The 14,464-nt window shown below is 28.1% G+C and overlaps 1 protein-coding gene across 1 annotated transcript in view; it reads left to right on the top strand.

Moving 5' to 3' along the window:
• The window catches only part of LOC127431505 (potassium voltage-gated channel subfamily H member 2-like), a 285,270-nt gene extending 271,335 nt beyond the window's left edge, over positions 1-13,935 (top strand). The window contains exons 13-15 of the mRNA XM_051681945.1: positions 3,039-3,228; positions 5,503-5,683; positions 11,508-13,935. Of these exons, the coding sequence (XP_051537905.1) occupies positions 3,039-3,228; positions 5,503-5,683; positions 11,508-11,705 (569 nt within the window). The 3' untranslated portion in view covers positions 11,706-13,935. The remainder of the gene's footprint in view (positions 1-3,038; positions 3,229-5,502; positions 5,684-11,507) is intronic.
• Positions 13,936-14,464: the final 529 nt, after the last annotated feature.

Below are 14,464 nucleotides of genomic sequence, written 5' to 3'. Positions count from 1 at the left end.
GCACAATAATATAAAATATAATATATGTAAAAATAGCACAATAATAAAATATATAATATATGTAAAAATAGCACAATAATATAAAATATAATATATGTAAAAATAGCACAATAATATAAAATATAATATATGTAAAAATAGCACAATAATATAATATATAATATATGTAAAAATAGCACAATAATATAATATATAATATATGTAAAAATAGCACAATAATATAAAATATAATATATGTAAAAATAGCACAATAATATAATATATGTAAAAATAGCACAATAATATAAAATATAATATATGTAAAAATAGCACAATAATATAATATATGTAAAAATAGCACAATAATATAATATATAATATATGTAAAAATAGCACAATAATATAAAATATAATATATGTAAAAATAGCACAATAATAAAATATATAATATATGTAAAAATAGCACAATAATATAATATATAATATATGTAAAAATAGCACAATAATATAAAATATAATATATGTAAAAATAGCACAATAATATAATATATGTAAAAATAGCACAATAATATAAAATATAATATATGTAAAAATAGCACAATAATATAATATATGTAAAAATAGCACAATAATATAAAATATAATATATGTAAAAATAGCACAATAATATAATATATAATATATGTAAAAATAGCACAATAATATAAAATATAATATATTTAAAAATAGCACAATAATATAATATATAATATATGTAAAAATAGCACAATAATATAAAATATAATATATGTAAAAATAGCACAATAATAAAATATATAATATATGTAAAAATAGCACAATAATAAAATATATAATATATGTAAAAATAGCACAATAATATAAAATATAATATATGTAAAAATAGCACAATAATATAAAATATAATATATGTAAAAATAGCACAATTATAAAATATATAATATATATTAAAATAGCACAATAATATAATATATAATATATGTAAAAATAGCACAATAATAAAATATATAAATATATGTAAAAATAGCACAATAATATAAAATATAATATATTTAAAAATAGCACAATAATAAAATATATAATATATGTAGAAATAGCACAATAATATAAAATATAATATATTTAAAAATAGCACAATAATATAATATATGTAAAAATAGCACAATAATATAAAATATAATATATGTAAAAATAGCACAATAATATAAAATATAATATATGTAAAAATAGCACAATAATATAATATATGTAAAAATAGCACAATAATATAAAATATAATATATTTAAAAATAGCACAATAATATAATATATAATATATGTAAAAATAGCACAATAATATAAAATATAATATATGTAAAAATAGCACAATAATAAAATATATAATATATGTAAAAATAGCACAATAATATAATATATAATATATGTAAAAATAGCACAATAATATAAAATATAATATATGTAAAAATAGCACAATAATATAATATATGTAAAAATAGCACAATAATATAAAATATAATATATGTAAAAATAGCACAATAATATAATATATGTAAAAATAGCACAATAATATAAAATATAATATATTTAAAAATAGCACAATAATATAATATATAATATATGTAAAAATAGCACAATAATATAAAATATAATATATGTAAAAATAGCACAATAATAAAATATATAATATATGTAAAAATAGCACAATAATAAAATATATAATATATGTAAAAATAGCACAATAATATAAAATATAATATATGTAAAAATAGCACAATAATATAAAATATAATATATGTAAAAATAGCACAATTATAAAATATATAATATATATTAAAATAGCACAATAATATAATATATAATATATGTAAAAATAGCACAATAATAAAATATATAAATATATGTAAAAATAGCACAATAATATAAAATATAATATATTTAAAAATAGCACAATAATAAAATATATAATATATGTAGAAATAGCACAATAATATAAAATATAATATATGTAAAAATAGCACAATAATATAATATATGTAAAAATAGCACAATAATATAAAATATAATATATGTAAAAATAGCACAATAATAAAATTTATAATATATATAAAAATAGCACAATAATATAATATATAATATATGTAAAAATAGCACAATAATAAAATATATAAATATATGTAAAAATAGCACAATAATATAAAATATAATATATTTAAAAATAGCACAATAATATAAAATATAATATATTTAAAAATAGCACAATAATATAATATATAATATATGTAAAAATAGCACAATAATATAATATATAATATATGTAAAAATAGCACAATAATATAAAATATAATATATGTAAAAAATAGCACAATAATATAATATATAATATATGTAAAAATAGCACAATAATATAATATATAATATATGTAAAAATAGCACAATAATACAATATATAATATATGTAAAAATAGCACAATAATATAATATATAATATATGTAAAAAATAGCACATTAATATAATATATAATATATGTAAAAATAGCACAATAATATAATATATAATATATGTAAAAATAGCACAATAATATAAAATATAATATATGTAAAAATAGCACAATAATATAATATATGTAAAAATAGCACAATAATATAAAATATAATATATGTAAAAATAGCACAATAATATAATATATGTAAAAATAGCACAATAATATAAAATATAATATATGTAAAAATTGCACAATAATGTACTGTATAATATATGTGAAAATATGAAAAATAACAAAAGTACTAATTAAAATTACTAACATTTTTGCAGCTTAGTTACATACAATGAAAAAAGTAGCACTCAAATATATATATGAAAATGCATGTAAAAATAATAATTGTGAAAACTGAGCAAACAACAGATATTAAAATATAGCATAAAAGTAAACTAAGATTGTTACAATAAACAAATTTTACAGAAATTAAATGTGTTATTTGTCTTAATTAATTAAATGTGGTTTGTCCCACTAATGGTAGTAATGTTAATCTCTGTCTGTCAGGTGCATTCTCAGGTGTGTCTAATATCTTCAGTTTCTGGGGTGACAGTCGGGGGAGGCAGTATCAGGAACTGCCCCGCTGTAACCTGCCCTCCACGCCGCCGCATCTCAGCGCCCCCCTGCACAGCATCACACGCCAGCAGCGCAACCAGATGGAGAACCGACTGGAGCTGCTGCAGAAACAACTCAACAGGTGCCGCAATCGCACATGCATCACATCACAGTGCTGGAGAAGCTCATCTTAAACACCAGATACAAGTTACTACAGTCAAGATGAGCTTATGAAAAGTAGTTGCTTCTAGTTCATTTCTGAACTGGTTTTGAATCTGCATGAACTGATTCACTTAATTGGCTGTGGCATACATTCTGCTCAATGCTTCATATTGTTTTGTATTTTGTGGTGTTGATCATTTAGGCAATTAAACATAAAAAAAAAAATGTAATTCCAAAAATTTTCCAGTGGCCAAAAACTTTTGAAAACATACTTTGTAAAAATGAGACGTTTGCAAAGATAGAATTGCATCGTGTTTCGAAAACAAACCCATTTTCATCACTTTTCAAGCTGACAATGCATTTAAAATGGTGATAAAACAGTTAATAATGAAAGAATGACTTTGAATTAAACATGTTTTTTTTTTTTTTTCTGGCATATTCCCCTTAGAGAAGCAATTGGTATTGATTTTTTCACACATTAAAAATATGTTTATTTATTTATTTATTTTTAAACTTAATTTTAAAACAATCATATAAATTATTTGTAGATAATGAGGAATTGCTTAAATGCTTTTGTTGCCCAGGAGCAACTTTGTGTGACATTGGAATGGATATAGCTCACATGTAGCCACTATAGAAAATAATGCAGTTGTCATTTTTATTTAGATCTGTTTTGCATATCTACCTTTTTTAAGTATTTACATAATATTTAGGTAACATTCTAACATTTGATTTTTTTTTTTTTTAATTGCCAATGCTATACATATTATTTCAATCAATAAAAACATCAAGGTCATGAAATATCCATGTGTCATATGTTGTTAGAAAGCTCTCAAAGAGTAAAATACAACCAGCCTATTTGATTTACTCACAGACAAAAATATAGCGAGTAATAGCTAAGTATATGTCTTTGACAATTATGTTGGTGTTGCGTATATGCTGCGTTTTCACTTATAACTTCACAAAAAATAAACGGAACATAAAATATCACATAACATTACTTAGAGGAGGTGATTATCTTTCAAACGAGTCCACACACAAGATAATCAGATGCATAGATCATTAGATAATCCACATGAAGCACAATGTTACATATGACCACCAGGAGATGGCGCCAAATACATGACACAGACTCAATGATGACTCAAATGACACAGAATGAAACTCATTCTGTGAAATCTCATTGCTAAAATCATGTCTGCATGCTATGCAAACCTTTAGTCATAGTTGTGTTTGCATGTGTAATTAGTTCTTATGTACAATTATTATGTTTTATTTGTTTGGAGACGTTTTTGGACACTATGACGAATTATTTTTGTAATGTTATAACTTTTGATTGCTTTGTCCTATCAACACAAAAATGTTCTCAGATACAGTTGACATGATTGGGAACAAAACAAAAGCAGTTTTTTGGAGCAACCTTATTTACACCCAGAGATATATCATGTAAAATAAGAAAGATAAGCAAAAAAAGTTACTTTTTGGTGTGATTTTTCAGCAGTTTCTTAGGCTGAGAGTCTCGGAATTTATCATAATCTATATCATAAAAAAAAAGAAAAGTTTTCTTTATAATGATACCAATTTTTTTGTTTTGTCAAGTTATAAGCCTTTAATTTTTGGTATACTGCTGAAACAGGAAATCTTTAAAAACACCTTCAGAGCTTAAAGGGTTAACAGCATTTTTCATTGTTTTTAGTATTTGTTTTAGTATTCTGACATCCACAAAATGTATAGTCACTCAATACTTCATTTATTTAAATAAATAAAAAAAATCTGTCTTTGATTAATTTCTTTCCATTGTCGCATACTGTTGCCTCCAAGCAAAATACCTCAAATTATGATATTAAAGTATTGTTTTTCTACTTTTTTTATTATTATTATTAGTTTAGTAATTAGGTCCATTTTATGTAAGAAAAGTGAATCATGCATTTTTAAAACAATGATTTCATATGTGCAGAAAAAGGGTTAAAACAGTGAGACATATCGAACAGACTGTATGCCTATTCCTCTCAGCCACATTTTCATTAATATCAAAATTAAAAATGGTGTCTATTTTTACTAAGTCCATTGAGAGAGAGAGAGAGAGAGAGAGAGAGAGAGACATGCTGACCTGTGCTGATACAGTTACCAATATTGACCTCTATTTGAGTCCAACATCACCCACTATATGTATCAGAATGTATTGCATATAAAAATACAACATTATAGCTCTGTATTCATGCACTGTTGCGAATAAGTGTGTGTGTTTGCGCAGACTGGAGAGTCGCATGTCGACAGATATCGGTGTGATCATGCAGCTCTTGCAGCGGCAGATCACGTTGGTTCCACCGGCGTACAGCACCGTCTCCTCACCGCCGCAGGCGTCCATGTACTCCGAGAGACTCGTACATCCCGTCACACCGCTGGAGTCTGACACACTCGCCTCTCTTTCACAGGTAACACACACACCCGGTATGAGTGTGATAATGGTGTCATGGTTAAAGCACAGTTTTCTTCGATGTGTTGATGTATTTCCTAGTGAAACTTTTCTTTAAAATTAGCCAACAGGCTTTATGCTGCCTTCATGTGCTATCAGAATTATCCTATATCCCACTTCTGAAGTGGTAATTATGAGTATGTCACGTTCAAGTGCTTTGTTGTCTGCAAAAACGTTCATTCATATATATTTCTTGAGGAACTTTTATTTTGACACCATAAAAAATATTACTCGATAATGGAATTTTGGTGAAATTCAAGCTATTTTTACAGTGTAAAAATGTACAACATGCATCAAATGGTTGCTGATATACAAAATGAATATGGCCAAAACAGTAAGCGCTAACAGTTCGCTGTATTTAGACAAATTAATAAAACCTGTCATTCACTACAGAAACTGTACTCTTCTCCGCCATGTTGAAAGATTAGGACTCCTCCCAGCTCGGAAACTCTGGTATCCAAATTATTTCTGAGTTTAACAAGACAGTCGTAATTACGACTTAAGGGGTCGTTCATGTGCAACTTGGGAGTGGGAAACTCGTATTTACGATAATTCCGATAGCACGTGAAGGCAGAATTCGTTTACATTACAGCCCGGCAAAGCCACAAACAAACCGCTTTCCAACAAAATAGTGCTACTTCTCATGCCAGAACCGATGTTTAGCCGGGGAACTCAGATGCGATCTCAATATAGACTCATTTCCACTTGAGGACCGTACGGTGATGTAACTGACTGCATTACTACATAACCAGCCCACAAACAAACACAGCACATTCATGTTCTTGCATTCAAAACACAGTTTGATGGAGCGCAAATTAGAAGGCAGGTGTTTTTCTAAGTTTCAAACTTCATTTAACTTGACACAGTGACCTAAAAACGGTTTGTTTATGACGCATCGCAGCCGAGGCGCTCCAAAAGCATCCGTCTGACGCAGGTGTAAAACTGAACAAGTACTTTGAAATTTGCAGACAAATCAGAAGTGTTCCGTTTTGATAATTTATAAACAAAATTGCACTGTACATATTATTGCAATCAGTAAAAACATCAAACGGATCAAACAGCCATGTGTCATATGTTGTTGGAAAGCTCTCAAAGAGTAGAATACAACCAGCCTATTTGTTTTATTAACAGACAAAAATGTTGCGAGTAATGGCTAAGTATATGTCTTTGACAGTTATTTTGGTGTTGCTTGTATGCTGTGTTTTCACTTATAACTTCACAAAAAATAAATAGAACATAAAATATCACACAGCATTACTTAGAGGAGGTGATTATCTTTCAAACAAGTCCACACACAAGATAATCAGATGTATAGATCATTAGATAATCCACATGAAGCACAAAGTTACATATGACCACCAGGAGATGGCGCCAAATACATGACACAGACTCAATGATGACTCAGATGACACAGAATGAAACTCCTTCAGTGAAATCTCATTACTAAAATCATGTCTGCATGCTATGCAAACCTTTAGTCATTGTTGTGTTTGCATGTGTAATTAGTTCTTATGTACAATTATTATGTTTTATTTGTTTGGAGATGTTTTTGGACACTATGATAAATGTTTTTTATAATGCTATAACTTTTGATTGCTTTGTTGTGTCTATACAAAATTTTTATCAGATACAGTTGACATGATTGGAAACAAAACAAAAGTTTTTTGGAACCACCTTATTTGCACCCAGAGATCTATAATGTCAAGTCAGAACAATAAGAAAAGAAAAATAAATTTGGCTCAATGTTTTTGTATGGTTTTTCAATGGTTTCTTAAGCTGAGAATCTCCAAATTTATCATAATCTATATCATTACAAAATCTGAAAAGTTTTCTTTACAATGATATCAAACACTTTTTGGTATTTTGTTTTTGTTTGTTGTCTTTTTCTTTGTTTTTTTTTTTTTTTTTTGTCCTTCAAAACCTTCAGAGCTTAAAGGGTTAAAATGATAATTCTTGATATTAGGAGTGGAATTATTACTATTAAAAGAATTCATTTTTGATATCATTAATTACATTTGCACGAGTAAAAACTGTCATTCTTAATATCTGCAGTATAATTGCATTTTTACTAGTAGAATTTCACAATGATCTGTCATTCACTCGTGATCAAAACACAACTGCAGATATCTATAATTAATATTTTACTAGTTAAAATTCCAATTTCACATATCAGCAATGCATTTCTTACCAGTAAAAATTTGATTTTTTTATAATAATAATTACATGTACATGGTTACTTGTGCCAATATCAGTTTGTGATATCAACAATTTAAGTGCAACTACTGAAAATTCAAATTCTTGATGTATGTAAATGTATTTTATAATTTCAACATGTTTGATTTGTTATTTAAAATATCTGGAAATTGATTTCAGATATAATTTTTGACCCGCGAGAGGTAGATAATAATTTTTAAATACCACATAGTGTTTAGTACTGGAACCAAAATTTGGGACTTTGTCAAGACTATCAAAATACACATAATAATAATAAATAATAAAAAATACATAATTATTTTTTGATAAAATTGTTTAAGAGATATAACAATTTTTATAAAAGGAATTTATATATTTTGCCTATATAAGGCACGTTATTTTATAACTTTTATATTTGTTAGTTAACATGCCAAAAATATCAATCTTCTTACAAGTATGAACAGTTAAGAACTTATTAATGACTTACAATATAGTTTTAGATGAAAACCATTGTGTTATGAAAGATTCATAAGCTTGAATTCCACCGGGTCAAAATTGACCGGCGAATGCAAAAGGTGTATGCAGATTCTGAACGCAACAGGAGGGTTAAAAGGCTTTCTTACTAGTTATGAGAACATTGTAGATATCTAAAATTAACACTGCCACAAGTGAAAACCAATTTACAGATATCAAGAATGATCTTTTTTACTCGTTATAATTCAATTGATGATATAAGGAATGGACATTAGTTACAATGTTATTATTGATATAAAAAATAAAACATTTTACTAGTAAGAAGCACATTGCTGATATGTGAAACTGGAATTTCAACTAGTACGAAATTAATTAAAGATATCTGTAATTGTGTTCTGAATAGGAGCGAATGACAGATCATACTATAGTGAAAATATAATTACAGATATGAAGAATTACTGTATGTTTTTACCTGTTGAGATTCCGCTTTTGCTATTATGGGGTGCGTTTCCCAAAAGCATCGTTAGCCAACTATGGTCGCACGTTCCATCGATACCAACATAGTTCATCGATTTGGTGTTTCCCGAAACCGTAGTTCCAACGAGCATTCGCAAACAGCAGTTAGTTTGCTGTGTGGACATCATTTCACCTCGCTGAGGCTCCTGTATCTTTAATTCCAAATTATGTGTTTATGTTGACGCATATGTGTCATTGAATATGTTTTTGAAGAGTGCGCATGTGCATATGCTCAAGTTTGTCGGGGAACACCAAAGTCTAAAATACTGTAGAGGTAAACCCACCTACAAATCTGCAAATCTGTCGCATTACAAAGTGCATGCTAATTTCGTGTCTTCAGCAGCTTTCTCGCATTAAACGGTTTTCTGGTGTATGTGTAAATGAGCTATTATAATGTAATATGTGTGGAAGTTATTACTCCACCCCCTGAGTAATGTCATTAATGACAGCTCAACCAACGTCCTTTGAACGATGCATGTACAACATAGGTCCTATTTACACTTGGCCACTTCATGCATTTTTACTGATCGGACTGCTAGCCGATTGAAACAGCTCATTTCATTTACACTTGGCCACATCAATGTGTCTCCGCCAAACGAATATAAATCCGACCTTCAGTTCCCACGCTATATGCATTTAAAACAGAGTTCACTTCTGTGATTATGCTAATTCTGGGCAGTGAGTTTAAAAGATGTGCTTTATTATTTGATTCCAAGTGAATTTGCCCAGCGTGCATGTGTCTGAGTATGGGTGCACTGTGTGTTTTTCCCCTCAGGGCTTGTCATAGGTAAGACGTTTTTGAGCTGCACTCATGTCAGTGTTTAGTTTCAGTTTCATCAGCGATCTTCATCCAATAAATGCGGAAAAATTTCTGTCTCTCCCACAACATGCATTCCTCTCTTTCTTTGTTATTATTTCCTGCGTGACGCAAGCCCAATGCAAATATTCAGTGACAGCTGTTATGGGTGGGGTAAAGTTTACATATGTGACTTGAACAGCCAGATGCATTTACACTTGACTGAGTTTCGTCTGGAATGCGTCTCAAACCACCCCCTAAAGTGGTCTGAGTTACTGGATTGCAATCTGTCTCGAATGCATTTTGGATGGCATTAACACCTGGTCTTTTTATTATCGGATAGCATAAAGTGGCCAAGTTTAAACAGGCCCATAGTTACTACGGTTTCGGGAAACAGTCGTGACTAGCTAGTTTCATCAATGATGCATCGTACTGTTGTGGTTACGCAGTGAGTGAAGTTGTTGTATGGGAAACGCACACAGAATGGGTATTTCTGTGAATAATGACATCAATTTTGATATCAAGAATTAAAGTTTTTGCTAGTGCAAATGTAATTACTGCTATCAAAAACGAGCACTTTCACTAGTAGTAATTCCACTCCTGATGTGAAGAATTAATATTTAACTTACCTTATATTAATGAGTCCACAATGAATCCGCATATAAATGTATTAAAAAATAATAATATTATATATATTAAATTATAGTAAAAATAAATACAGTATTTATGGATCTATATATTTATTTTATAATATAATATAAATGTATTAAATAATAATTAACATATAAATGTATTAAAAATATAAATATTATCTATTTATTACATTATAGTAACAATAAATATTTATATGTCTATATATTTATTTTATAATATAATATAAATGTATTCAGTTATAATTTATTACAATGTATAAAAAACAATAATATTCTATATATTAAATTATAGTAAAAATAAATATTTATGTATCTGTTTATTTTTTTATAATATAATATAAATTTATTAAATAATTATTAACATATAAATGTATTACAAATATAAATATTATATATTTATTACATTATAGTAACAATAAATATTTATATGTCTATATATTTATTTTATAATATAATATAAATGTATTCAATTATAATTTATTACAATTTATAAAAAAATAATAATATTCTATATATTAAATTATAGTAAAAATAAATATTTATGCATCTATATATTTATTTTATAATATAATATACATTTATTAAATAATAATTGAACATATAAATGTATTAAAAATAATGATATTATATATATATTAAATTATAGTAAAACTAAATATCTGTGTATCTATATATTTATTTTATAATATAATATAAAGGTATTAAATAATTATTTAACATATAAATGTATTAAAAAAATAATATTATATATAAAATTATAGTAAAAATATAAATGTATTAAATAATAACTGAACATATGAATGTATTAAAAATAATTATATTATATATATATTAAATTATTGTAAAAATACATATTTATGTATCTATATATTCATTTTTATAATATAATATAAATGTATTAAATAATAATTTAACATATAAATGTAATATTATGTATATTAAATTATAGTAAAAATAAATATGTATTTATCTATATATTTATTTTATAATATTTATTCAATTATAATTTATTAAAATGTACTAAATTATATTTTAAACTATCTTAATCCAGAGATAATGTAGTGTAATCTAAACTGGTTAAGGTTATTGATATTTTACATATTTTACATGGGTGTTGACCTCCGTTCTCTCATCTGTCTTTCCTCTTCTAGTCCTGTGAGTCTCTCGGCAGCACCACAGAGTTTCATCCTCCAGACAGTCCGAGCGTCTTTCCCTGCCCAGAATTCTCCGGTTCGGGCGCTCGATCAGAGCGTGAGCTGGACTTTCAGCGGCGGTTCTCACTACAGGAACCCCAGACATCACTAGACACACGGACGCCACAGAAACATAGCTCAGACCCGGGGAGCTAAGGGAGAAGATGACAAGACGAGAACAAATGAGCATTCCTAAGACACATTTCACCGGGCTCTTCCTCTCGGTTCTGGTTCTGGTTCTGGTTTTAGAAATACACTCACTCGAAAATCCCTCAAGATGAGCCACATTTGATCATGATAGACTTTGATGAACCTCAAAATCACAGGACACATCTACACTGCTGTCGTCCAGTATTGGATATTCATAAACACTAATGATGATTGCTAATTCAAGTAGCCATTATTTCTTGCACTGAATTTTCCAGACTCTCTCTCTCTATATTGATATCTTAAAGTATGCGGCGCTTCCAAAACAAAGAACTGGTTGAACTTGTTAGTGTTAGCTGGCCTAACAGAAGAAAATAACAGTAATAACCTCATGCCCCGCCCAAGCACACTGGATTGGCTGGATGGCGGGTGGGGGGGCGGCGTGTTTAAAGCTATGCCATCACTGATGAAGCATATCAAATTCATTTGTTTTGACACTGGATCGTCTATTAAGATGAACAATATGCAAACCCAAGCGAGAGTTGAGAGTTCAATTGAATCCACGTGTCATATCCTGCTTGGTTTTGTTTAGTGTGTTCACACAACTTTTGTTTTTCACACCATGCGGTGTTTCAGTCAGAACACATTTGCAATTTAGCAATACAGAATCCTTTATATTAGAACCAATGATGTAACCGAACATTGGAGGAACAAATATTAACGTTTATATTTGTCATATTTGCATGTAAAAATCCATATTAATCTACCGCTATCCCCCACAATGTCTATGTCGGTTATAGCCCTGTAATTAACACACATATCATTTAATTTAAACAATTCATCACCCCTTGGTTACAGTTGCAACCTCAACAATCCATGAAAAAATAATTTAAAGTTTAATTTGTATTTTTCCAGTGACGTGTGGACAAAAAAACAAAACAGCAAGACATTTTAATGAAACTACAATAAGCTATTAAGCATGTAATAATAAACAAACTCTTTTGATATCAATCTTTTATTTTATTATAAAGCATTCTTGAAAGACATTTTAGCATGAAGACGTTATAATTTGAGCTCACTGTCCATTATTATTAGAAAGCGTTGATATCTGAGCACAGCAGATATGATGTCTAAGATTGTATCATTCTGCCTTTTGGCTTGAATTTTGAGTTGTTGATACCAAATATCTTTTAATAATTTTAATTAAACTGGTAAAAACTAAATGTAAGGATGGTTGCTTTCACCAAGTCTAATCCAACATTTGTATCTGTGTTTATGTGATGTAATTTCAAAATCAACACTACGTTTAATTACAATATTTCCATCTACTTTGGTGACTGCAGAAGTTTGCACATATTTATTAATAGCATATTATTATTATTATTATTATTATTATTATGTCAGATGAAAGTGTCTCCATATCATAGTTATTGTGCATTTTTTTTTGTAAGCTCAGTGCTGATGGTGTCCTGATGGTTGAAGACCTTGAAACCAGGAGCTGGATTCACAAAACATTTTTTTTTAATTTCTTAATTTAATCTATTTGCTTCTTTATTTCTGATAAATAAATTAAAAAAAAGTTACGAATATTTTGTATTTCCGAAAAAGATTTCTTAAAAGTATAGTTCACCCCAAAATGAAAATTCTCTCATCATTTACTCACCCTCATGACATAGCAGAAATGGTGACCAGAACTTTGAAGCTGCAAAAAGCACATAAAGGCAACATAAAAATAATCCATATGACTCCAGTTTTAATTTGTGTCTTCTGAAGCGATCGAAACGCTTTTGGTTCGAAACTGATCTATATTTAAGTCTTAAGAGATATAAATCTCCACTTTCACTTTCAAGTCCTTTTTTACTATAAATCTCCATTTTGACTTTCACATTCTTTCGCAATCTGGAAGTGAAAGTTAAAGTGGAGATTTATAATAAAAAAGGACTTAAATATTCATCTGTTTCTCACCTGCGTCTATCATATCACTTCTGAAGACATGGATTAAACCACTGGAGTCATATAGATTACTTTTGTGATGCATTTATATGCTTTTTGGAGCTTCAAAGTTCATTACAGTGCTGAGATATTCTTCTAAACATCTTTGTATATGTTCAGCAGATTTGAAATGAAATGAAAATTTTAAGATGTGTACGACTTTCTTCTGCTGAACACAAACAAAGGTTTTTAGAAGAATAATTCAGCTCTGTAGGTCCTTTCAATGCAAGTGAATGGTGACCAGAAATTTGAAGGTCCAATGAGCACATAAAGGCAGCATAAAAGTAATCCATATGACTCCAGTAGTTTAATCCATGTCTTCTGAAGCAATCTAAATGCTTTGGGTGAGAAACAGATCAAAATGTAAGTCATCTCCACTTTCACTTCCAGAATGTGAAAGTGAAAATGGAGATTTATAGTAAAAAAATGACTTAAATATTGATCTGTTTCTTACCCACACCTATCATATTTCTTCTGAAGACATGGATTAAACCACTGGAGTTTTATGGATTACTTTTATGATGCATTTATATGCTTTTTGGAGCTTTAAAGTTCTGGTCACCATTCATTTGCATTGTATGGACCTACAGAGCTGAAATATTCTCCTAAAAATCTTTTTTGTGTGTGTGTTCTGCAGAAGAAAGAAAGTCACACATCTGGGATGGCATGAGGGTGATTATATGAGAATTTTCATTTTTAAGTGAACTATCCCTTTAAGAATGTTCTTATGAAAGCTCTTAAATATTCTTATGAACGTCTTGATTTTAAAATTAAAA

The sequence above is a fragment of the Myxocyprinus asiaticus genome, chromosome 41 (assembly GCF_019703515.2).
Source record: "Myxocyprinus asiaticus isolate MX2 ecotype Aquarium Trade chromosome 41, UBuf_Myxa_2, whole genome shotgun sequence".
NCBI classification, from domain to species: domain Eukaryota; kingdom Metazoa; phylum Chordata; class Actinopteri; order Cypriniformes; family Catostomidae; genus Myxocyprinus; species Myxocyprinus asiaticus.
The sequence above is the reverse complement of the archived record's forward strand: the minus strand, read 5'-3'. Positions and strand labels throughout refer to the sequence as shown.